Genomic DNA, 10,754 nt, shown 5'->3' with positions numbered 1-10,754 from the left:
ACAAACAGAAACTGCACTTTCCTCTCAACCAAACAAAACCAAATGAAGCAAAACAGGTACACAATGCTGGATAATGATCATTTCCATTCTTTCTAAATCATGCTCGATAAATCTATTGCAAAACATGGCTCCCGAAAACAGTTGAAATGTGGTTAATCCAGGAGGTTAGGTTAGATGTAATAGTGTCTAACTAGTGGAGTGACCTTGAGGGCAGCACCCATCTCCTGATTTCCCCCAGCACGCGCCTATATTTGGGCCAGATTGCTTGTGTGTTGTTTCACAGTGGAGAGGTCAATTTGCTTTTCAAACGCAAAAGGCTCTGACGGCTGGGCAGACGCGGCCATTGTGTTAAAAAAAGATGAGAGCCCTTCTTATTACTTATGTATGCGCTAGCCGCCTGATTTATAAGTTCAGTTAAACTACCGGGAAAGACACGTGCCCTGTTACATATGTGTCTCTCGTTCGATTTCTTCTACAGATGGCCTTGTTTTCAGGTTGTAGTAAAAAAAAAAAAGTGAAAAAAAAAAATTGTGTATACAATATATATATATATATATATATATATATATATATATATATATATATATATATATATATATATATACTTTTTTATTATAAAAAGAAATGTTAATGATATATACAATTAAAATGCGTCTTGTGTTGTCGGTGTAATCTTAAAAAAAAAAAAAAAAAGCAGGAACAAAAAAGAAATAAAAAGAAAGGAAAAATAAAAAATAAAAAATGTATATGCCGTTACGGCATCTGAAGGAGATAAAAAAGGTTGCCTTTTTTATTAGCATAAAGTGCTCTATCTGGATTCCATTTAAATGTGGGGTTATTGTGGTGCTGAGAAGCGTTTCCTTTCGGCAGATCGGCGGCCCCTGAAGACACGCACACCGCCGCGGCACGTGTTCCTCTCTATAGAAAGCCATCAGACCGTAAACGGAGAAAAAGTCCCGGCGTGTGTTCTCTTGAGGGAGGGGTTTCGAGGGCGAATTAATATAATAAAACGCAGGTACATCTGCTCAGCAAATCGCCAGCGTTTTCCTGCGCAGCCCCCAGCCCAAGTGCTCCATTCCCTCCCACGGGCAATTCCACAGAGATCCTCCGGGCGCCTGATTGGATGAGAAGCAAACGGTAAGGGGCGAGAACAATAGCATCATCCCTCCTTAAAAAGAGTGCAGCTATGTATTAAGAGGGAAGAACAAGAAAAAAAAGAAAAAAAAAAAAAACCTTACAGGGAGGGGAGGGAGGCACACCCTGAGCAAAAGGTACCGCACCCGGCGTGTTTGGAGGCGAGCGCACCAGCCGTGGATCACATTCAACACAGAGCGCATCCTCCTCTCCGAGTGCCTTTCTGCATCCGCCCGCCGACATGCCCAAAGGTTTCCTGGTGAAAAGGAACAAGAAAGCGGCGCACGTCTCTTACCGGATTCGTTGCGATAATGAGGATGGACCGGAAGCGACTCTGGAATGTCAGATTCAACGCGACGCGTCCCTGCCGCCTCTGTCCGGCACCTGCAGCCCGGAGATCGCAGCATCATCACCATCCGATGCAGCGGACACGCCGGCCCACGGACACGGAGCCAAACCGGTGCAGTTTGGTAATCCAGAGGCGGTTTATCAAGCCCTCTACAGCCCCACCCGCCCCATCAGCAAGGACCACGAGAGGAAATATTTCGAGAGAAGTTTTAACCTGGGCTCGCCCATCTCTGCCGAATCGTTTCCCACTCCTACCTCTCTCACCAGCCTGGACCACCTCCTTTTCGCTCCAGTAGACTTGAAAATCGGCTCGAGCAAGAGCAGCGCGCTGAACTCGGCTGTCAGGAGCTCAGGGAAAAGGCCCTCCACAGACAACGAGCGCAAAAGTAAAAGCGGTGCCAAGAAACCCAAAGCCATACGGAAGCTGACCTTCGAGGACGAAGTGACCACTTCACCGGTGCTCGGACTTAAAATCAAAGAGGGTCCTGTCGACCTGAAACCGCGAGCCTTATCGGCGGGGGGCAACAAACCCTTGGGAGAGTTCATCTGCCAACTCTGCAAGGAAGAATACGCGGACCCGTTCTCTTTGGCGCAGCACAAGTGCTCGAGGATAGTGAGGGTCGAGTACAGGTGTCCCGAATGCGACAAAGTGTTCAGCTGCCCCGCGAACCTGGCCTCTCACCGCCGCTGGCACAAACCGCGCACGCAGCCTGCACCCGGCGTGCCAACTTCTCAAGCGGCCAAAAACGAGGCGTCCAAAATGCCCGCTGTTTCCAGAGGCTTTGGAGAGGAACTCAAAGACGGAAGAGAGTACTCGAGTGAGAGGGACTCACCGAGCCCGGCTTTGTCCGAATCCGGCTCAGAGGACGGGCTGTACGACTGCCAGCGCTGCGGGAAGAGGTTTAAACGCCAGGCGTACCTTAGAAAGCACGCGCTGGCTCACCACGCGCTGCACAGCCAAATAATGGGCGACACTTTTCAAAGCGTCGAGAGAGGAAAGAGTCCGGAGATGGCGCAGCGCTCCGGAGAAGGCAGCCAGACTCCAAATCTGAGCCCGCTGAATTTAAGCCCCGCTGAGTGCACGCAGTGTCCGGTCTGCGGCGAGATCGTGGCGGACAGGGCGAGCTTGGAGCGGCACGTGCGCGCTCTGCACGCTTCGCAGGTGTTTCCGTGCAAGCACTGCCCCGCCACTTTCTACAGCTCACCGGGTCTGACCAGGCACGTCAACAAGTGTCACCCCACAGAAAAGCGCCAGGTTATCCTGCTGCAGATGCCCGTGAGGCCCGCGTGCTGAAGAACAGCGAAAGGGTGGGGTGGGGGGGTTTGTAGTGGTTGGGGTTTGCTAAATCTGCAAATTTCTACACTCTACAGTGCACCAAGAAACATAAAGGCGTTTTATTATTATTTATTTAATTTACATATGAATGCGCTTTCTTGCAGTTTTAGACGTTGCACAGCTTCACCTAATCTGCAATTTTTTTTTTTGCCATCAATCTACAGTTGAAATGACTATATTTTGAGATTCCTCACGCCAAGTAGCCTAAAGAAGAGTATTAGTTTGGTTGTGAAATGGTATTTTTCTAGGGCCGACGCACACGTGGTAATGTAATAGCTTCTAGACCTAAGATAACGTTCAAACGTTGGTGTACCTCTGTGAAAGCCTCGAATTCACATGCTGTACGTTTCTCTCGTCTGTAGCTTTAATCTAGTATGTGAATTGCAGGATGTGAGAAGTTCTCTTTTAAAAGGTTCCCTTTAGAATAGCCAGAAATGCCTTTAGAGACACACATCACACACTTGCTGTATAACTGCCTTAAGAACTCGGTGTAATGATTGTTTTGGATTTTTTAAATTTTGTTTCTTTTTTTTTTTTTTTTTTATGTCGGCACATATTTACAATTGACTGTCATTATGTAAGATGATTGTAAAATGTTTTAATCGTTAATATTTATTTATGTATTTATTTATTTACAACTGTTTCATGTAAGTTATTGTGTTCTTGAGTAATTTAAATCCCCTTTTTGGTAGTCAATGTTGTGGTCGGGTTTTGAGTTTGTGTAGGCCTGTGTCTGCTCTTACAATCTGATCAGCTTTTGTAAACGTGAAGCTCTTAGAGATGCAATCCTTTTCTATAAACAAGCTTATTTTCTTAAATGTTTGTAACTAGTGCTGTCCATGTTGTGTTGTCTACTGAAATAAAAAAAAAAATTTTTAAAAATGAATCTACATTGATGAGTGTTTTATTAAATACTGGGCATCCATAATTCTGGAAAAAAGGCCAGATAGACGTGTTTAAAAAAAAAAAATATAAAGAAATAAAAAATAAAAAAAATGACACTTTTTGCAGTTTATATCTGTTTCTTTTCACAAAAACTGGTGTCCATCTATTCCTTCATTTTCCAGTCTGTGTGCATATAAATGTAAATCAAAACCTAATTTTAAGACTATAAAAACATTTTTTTTTTGACTCAGAAAACACGTTTTTGTACTTCAAATGGACAGGCAAGTAATAATTCTTTGCACTTCCTAGCCATAATTTAGGGAAAACACAACTGACTTGATCAAAATTTCTACTAATGACATGAAACTAAAGTAAACATAACAGGAATTACACTGGCTTCCACAGGTTCTTAAGTACACTCTTAGCTGTGTTTGGCAGGTTTTTCTGCAGCCTTAGGTGTTGGAGTGTGTCCACATTTCGTGTGTGTGTGTGTGTGTGTGTGTGTGTGTGAAGGGGAACGCCTGCTGGAGAGTAGTGAGGAGACAGATGGAGGGGGGTCAGGTTACCCCTGCTGCGCTCTGGGCTGCAGTTAAAGAACAGGACAACCTCTAACCCTCAAAACACCCCACAGCCCCTCCCACAGCAGGGCCAACCTGCCAGCGCATCACCCGCTGCTGAGGGCCTTTTCACTCATTCACACATCTCCAAAACACATGCAGAAATGTCTCTTTTCCCCCTCACAGGTAAATTAAACAAAAGGAGGTGATTCATTATTTCTTAAACTGTTTGAAATGCACACATTCCTTTAAATCTGTCAAATCTGCACGTGGGTCAGAACATTCAGAAGAAAATGAAAGTGATAACAAAAAAATTGATTATCCATACAATAATAATGCATTAGACATTTTGATGTTTCTAATATTTAAGATTTAATTAAACATAAAGATTGAATTATATTAGTAGGTAAGTACTTATTTATACACAAAATGTAAAGTTTAAGTTAATAAGTAAACATTAAAAAAAGGCATTGAATAAATACACTCAGTTTGTAAATCTCATTCTGATTTAATGAAATGTTTTGATTTCAGTTTCCTAGTAAAGATAATGATTTGTTTCCCCCATTAAAAACAGTCTGATATGTTAACAAGTCATAATGAAATCGTCAAGGTTTTGTTTCTGTTTTTCTTTTTCCCCAATATCTTTTATAAAGGTTATATTACAGGCATTAATATACTTTTATCCTTCAGGATTTGGAGCCCTCACAAAGGACACAATTTACAAGAACAACAACTAAATGTAGCATAAACACGGATGACACTTCACGTTAATCAGGCCGGTCGCAGTAGGACAGATCCCTGGCACAAACCACATCAGCACCTTAAAACCTAAACACCAATGGAGCCTACATAGTAACCATACAAACCTAGAAGAAATAAGAGTGTGTGCACTACATGGTGCAGTGCTTACAGTTTAGAGAAACTATCTATGGCCAGGTGTGTGTTTGTGACTTGGAATAGTGCTGTGGTTTGTATACATTCTTCTGTATTCTTCATTTGACATTAAGGAACTCCTATTTTCCTTACCAGTGTGTACAGGTAAGGCAAAGTAATGCAGCACGTGTCTTGCTACCACTTGGGTGCGGCTTATGGTGTGTGTAACAACTGGCCTCCATGGCAACTCAGCTAGGGTGCTAGGGGAACAGAGGGTAGGTGTCATGGAGTTGGCAGCACCGGGCTGCCGCCTGCTATAGGGAGAGGATTTTTGGGGGTGTGGAAAGAAAAAAAAGAAAGATGAAAAGAAAGTAAGAGAGAGAGAGAGAGAGAGAGAGAGAGAGAGAGAGAGAGAGAGAGAGAGAGAGAGAGAGAGAGCGCGAGAGAGCGCGCGAGTGTGTGTGTTTGTGTGTGTGTGTGTGTGTGTGTGTGTGTGTAAGACAGAAACAGAGATGATGCCATTTGTCCTATTTCCCTGATGGTATGGTAAAGGGGACTCAAAGTGGCACAAGGGAATGAAGCAGAGCAGATGGAGGAGGACTGGCGTTTATAGTCCAATCAGCTCTTACAAAGCAGTGAAATGTATGGAATGATCCCTGAATCCCTCTGCTCAACAATTTCCCCCAAAACAGAAAAAAGGTGTTAGATAAGTGAGGTGAGAGAAAAACAAAAACAACCCCCCCGCCGCCTGATTGCAGATAGTAGTGAGCAAAAAATATGAAGTTCTTTAAACAGGCACTGTCAGCTTTCGAAAGTTATCCAAACCCACATTCCCTACCAACCCTACACACACACACACCCCAGTGCATGGAGTTAAAATTCACCTGAGGCTCCGTGGCAATTTAGCATATGGTCGGGAATAGATCATAATTCTGAGGGTGGATATTATGCTGTATAAGCACACACATGACACAATCAAAAATAGCAAATAAAAATTCAAAAATATGTACATACAAGAATTCTAGGAAGAGAGCAACAAAAACAAACAAACCCTCTGTGAGTGCAATAACACCCCTGAATGAAATGGAAAATGGAATGTTATAATAGTATTACAAGAGCAACAGGACTTAATTTAAAGATTATGAACAGAACCATTAGAACCGATACACATATACAAGCACAATTATAGTTGCAGAACAGCATGATTACATAAATCTGACATAAAACGGTTACATCAATAATTTAAAAAGTACATGATCGCACAACCAAAAAAAAAAAAAAGAAAAAAAAAAAAAGAGAAGAAAATATTAACAGACATTCCACGTCACCCAATCTTAAAAAGGCCACACAGGCTGTGCACTTCCCAGATAAAGTGGGCCATTTTCATAAACTAATAAAGTATATTCAAAACTTGAGATATGAAAATTGGACGTAGTTCTTCTAGAGGACCTTTTTTTTTTTTTTAGAACAACAGACTGCTTTAAACACCCATTTTCTTTCTAAAGAAAATTAGTGAATGGTCAGTGGAGAGCCACAAAAGACAAAAGTGTTCCACACATGTTCACACACCACCTCTTAATGGCTTTGTCATTTCTTAACCTTTCAGTGTTTAAGACTTGGTAGGGTAAAGGAGATTCACACACGCTACTGGCAAAGGTTTTATGAAAAGGGTGGATTGTTGCCTATTACAGTCAGTCAGGAGAAAATCACATGTATATCCCAAAGTTTCAAAGCCAAGTGTAGTATGTGCATCATGGTCAACATTCAAAGACGTCTGTTTAACATTTATTCCAGCAAAAAAAAAAAAAAAAAAAAAAAAAAAGAAAAGAAAAGAAAAAAAAAAAAAAAAGGGACGAGACACAGAGATGCCACTCTGTACGAGAACTTAACCTTACAGAATCATTGCACTAATGTGACACGGTCTCATCTCCCAGTGCTACTGAAACTAAACAAAACAAAAATCCAGTTAGAAGTGACAAGAACACTACTCACAGCCACACACACACTCGCGTGCGTGCGCACACACGGCACAGCTTTACGTTCTCTGCAGTCTGAAGAGGTTGATGAAGTGCTTATTTGTTAAAAGAGGAGCTCAGTTGGAGGACTTGCTGATGGCGCTGGCCGAGCGGCGGAGTTTTCCAGAAACCCGGTTCTTGGAGGCACGCGGCATGGTCGGTGACGCTTGCTCAGTGGACTCGCTGGTCGTCACAGTAACGCCTAGCTCAGCACTCGTGCTGCCAGTGAGGGAGCCTGAAGAATGGCAAGTGACAAGACAAACATTAGCCATGGTGCTGTGACTACAAATCAGCTCAACATGCTTGCTTATGGAGGAAAGTTGAATTTATGTAAAAACATGCCACTGTAGCTCCCGAAATGTCTCTCAAAGTTGAGGAATTAAGAGAATAGTAATAGTCTTAGATTAAAAAGAAAAAAGAAAAGCACAAATGCATGATTGAAATGCACCAAAAAGTTTCAGTGAGAATAGAAGAAGCAGGGAGATGCTACAGGTTGACTTGCTAAGCCATTACAAATATCTTAATCTGACTTGTAATGCGTTAAAATACAAAAACAAACAAAAAAAGGATTTCCCTTTTTTGAAGTAACATTAAATATCGAAGACAACACAAATACTAGAATTGTACATTAAAAAACTAGCTCTTCCAGGCCGACTTCTTGAAATTGTGAAATTAAAATGAGCTTTCCACATGGTAAAGCTGGCATCTGCTCGGCTATTTTATTTCTGTCGTTCTTTTCTGCCATTTTCTTCCTTATTCTTTTTTTTTTTTCATGGGCATCTCAAATTACTGAGAGCAGATGGTGTAGGGAACATGTACTCAGCAGAGAGGGCCACAGCCTCTGCAGCCTCCCTGCCCTCCACTCCAGGGCTTCTCAGAGTGAGGGGGAGGAGAGTGCAAACAACGCTCCCTCAGCGGCTCAAAGGATGATGAGAGGAGCGAATGAGGGTGGGGAGGTGTCCCTTCCAGGCGTCATCCACACAGAGTGCTTTGTTAAGCTGCCCAGCCTGCAGGATGCCAGCAGTGAGGATGTAGACTAATCCATATGTCTCTCGCATGGCGTAAAGCTCGCTTGCTAACTCTGACTCTCAAGAAAGTTAGATATTGCGCTTCTGAGTCAGATTTCCATTTATTTACTTATTTGTGAAGTTGACTCTTTTTAAATGGAAGCTGTTTGGAGAATTAAGTATGGGCAAGAAGAAATGAAAGTGAGAATAAAGGCGAATAAATATAAACTTTTTACATTGCTAATGCTTTCAATGACAAGTGTGAGAATTGTACCTTCAAATAATAATAATAAAACATGGTGGGGAAGAAAGACAGACAGAGAGATGAAAGGAGAGAGAGAGAGAGAGAGAGAGAGAGAGAAAGAGAGAAAGAGAGAGGGAGGAAAAACTAGAGTAAAATAGGCTTCATCCCTATTGGCTCCCAGCAGCAATCCAAACAAAGCGTAAGTGGCAAAGACATTTTCCAGTAGGGCAGGTGTTAGTGTCAGATGTGGCCCCAGGCAAATAGGCACACGCCAAAGGACAAAAAAACAGCAGGGAGAGAGAAAAAAAAAAAAGAAAGGATAAAGCGGGGACATGCCAGACAGAATAAAGAAAAAAACGGAAAAAAAAACGCAATGAGTACACCCATACCATACATGCTGCTACTGTGTTACCGGTCCAGCCGTGCATTTCTCTCAGTAATCTTTACCAACCTGATCTTTACCATCCCCAAAACAATCGTCGCTCTGCATTCATTTCAAAGCTCTGGGCAAATGCGGTTCATTAGTGAAATAAAGATAGAAAAATGAGTAGACCAGCAAAAAAAATTTTTAAATAAAAAAAATTAAGAGGTGGGCTTTCTGTGACGGTACACAAGCTTTGGGACAAAGGGGCTCTTACCTTCATTTACTGAACTGACACCTGTAACATTTCTAATCTATAAAAGGAGAGAAGACAATAAGCAACACGTAAGACGCACACAGTAACAGAGAAGAGGGAGGTGTGTGTGTGTGTGTGTGTGTGTGTGTGTGTGTGTGTGTGTGTGTGTGTGTGTGTGTGTGTGTGTGTGTGTGTGTTTGTGTGTGTGTGTGGAGAATAGGGAAAAAAAAAACAGGCAGGAAGAAGCAGGGGAAGATGATGATGAAAGGTGTTGAGGGAAAGTGTGGAAAGGCTCAAAGAAACTTGTGTGTCGTTACAATGTGTTAGCAGTTTCCTGTGAATAAAAGTAGGACATCGGGAAAGAAACGCATATAGAGAGAAAAGAACTTAAAAACAGGGCATTGAAACATGGTTATCAAAAAACTCAAAATAGAAAAACACCCGTTATCTGTTCAGTCTGTCCTACTTCAACCTTCAGCATAGTATTATTTTGAGAAAAAAAAAAAAATCTTTCACAGTAGAAACTCTTTGTGCAAAACTGAAACGGTGAGAAAACAATCGCCTTCCACTAAACTAACACACACACTATATGAAAAAAACTTTGTAAACACCTGATTTGTATTTGTGCTTTTTGAACACCCCGCTCTAGTCCCCATTTGCTGCTATAGGCACCTCCACTTTCTGGGAAGATGTTCTACTCAATGTTCTCTAAGGATCTTCTCAAGATTTTGGAATGTGGTTTGCAGATTTGTGCTCATTCAGACACAATGGTGTTATTTGAGTCTGGTACAAATGTAGGGTGAGGAGCCTGAGATGCAGTAAGCATTACATTTCATCCCAAAGGTGTTCAAGATCTTCCACTCCAATCCATGTAAACAATATCTTCATAGAGCTTGCTTTGTGCACAGGGGTATTGTCATGCTGGAACAGGTTTGGGTCTTCTAGTTCAAGTGAAGGGAAAATGTCATTTTACCGCATCCAAAGATTCTATACAATTGTGTTTCGAACTATGTGGTAACAGTTTTGGGGGGAAAAAAAACAACATATGGATGGAAAAAAAAAAGGTCAGGTGTCCCAATACTTTTGTCCATATAGTGTGTGTATTAATTAACTTTTTGCCTATTGACTACTACCTGCTAAAGCAAGAAAGATAAAAAAAAAAGCCAAGGGTAGATATGTGGATATTCTGTAGCTTTGATAGATTTCAGATACATGATTGGTTCGTAAATGCCTGTAAGACTGAAACTTTAAAGTTGCGCTATATGCAACTATAGGTTGTACACATGGTACCACCCAAGCGACAAGAAATAGCATGGCTTTAAACTTCTCTTATCTGCTATCACGCTGAGCACTCATTGCTATCAGCGCATTCAATACTATAAAAGGAGCTGCTTTTACACTTAGCAAAAAGTTAGAGAAGCATCATACTCAGCCAGCTGTAAATGTTTGATTGTCTCACAGAGGAATGCAAAAGAGTCTCTTCAGGTGAGTATAAGTGCATGTGAAGCTGAAGGAGATGAAACCAATTAATACTTCAAATGACTGATGCCATTAAAACAAGTAACAATCGTTTCATGGGGTAAAAAAGTTCAGTGTGGCAGATAATGTCTTGTTCCTCATGTTTCTTTACTCCACTGCTCCCGTAGCAACAGCTAGTAGATGCTATTTGAGTACACATTTAAAATTAGAAATCCTCGTCGACAAAATTATCAGCCAGGCTTCTCTCGAGTTCTCCAAT

At 41.8% G+C, this 10,754-nt stretch overlaps 2 protein-coding genes across 6 annotated transcripts in view; one reads left to right on the top strand and one right to left on the bottom strand.

The window, feature by feature from the left end:
* Positions 1 to 1,123: 1,123 nt before the first annotated feature.
* On the top strand, positions 1,124 to 6,438 carry insm1b (insulinoma-associated 1b). Its single transcript, XM_083544110.1, has one exon. It carries the CDS (start codon positions 1,376 to 1,378, stop codon positions 2,774 to 2,776), a length of 1,401 nt encoding a protein of 466 aa, XP_083400236.1. The 5' UTR covers positions 1,124 to 1,375; the 3' UTR covers positions 2,777 to 6,438.
* The window catches only part of ralgapa2 (Ral GTPase activating protein catalytic subunit alpha 2), a 107,915-nt gene continuing 101,774 nt past the window's right edge, over positions 4,614 to 10,754 (bottom strand). For 3 of the 5 annotated variants that reach the window (XM_083544071.1, XM_083544072.1, XM_083544068.1), the window contains one exon: positions 4,614 to 7,383. In XM_083544071.1, coding sequence (XP_083400197.1) covers positions 7,226 to 7,383 — 158 coding nt within the window. In that variant the 3' untranslated portion in view covers positions 4,614 to 7,225. Of the gene's footprint in view, positions 7,384 to 9,037; positions 9,075 to 10,754 lie in introns of all 5 variants that reach the window. The other 2 variants (XM_083544069.1, XM_083544070.1) reach the window with 1 other exon arrangement.

Source organism: Silurus aristotelis (assembly GCF_946808225.1).
Source record: "Silurus aristotelis genome assembly, chromosome: 6".
NCBI lineage: Eukaryota > Metazoa > Chordata > Actinopteri > Siluriformes > Siluridae > Silurus > Silurus aristotelis.
This window is presented reverse-complemented; position numbering and strand designations above follow the sequence as displayed.

Coding starts and splice junctions, on each gene's coding strand:
- insm1b (XM_083544110.1), top strand. CDS start 1,376: ATGCCCAAAGGTTTCCTGGTGAAAAGGAACAAGAAAGCGGCGCACGTC.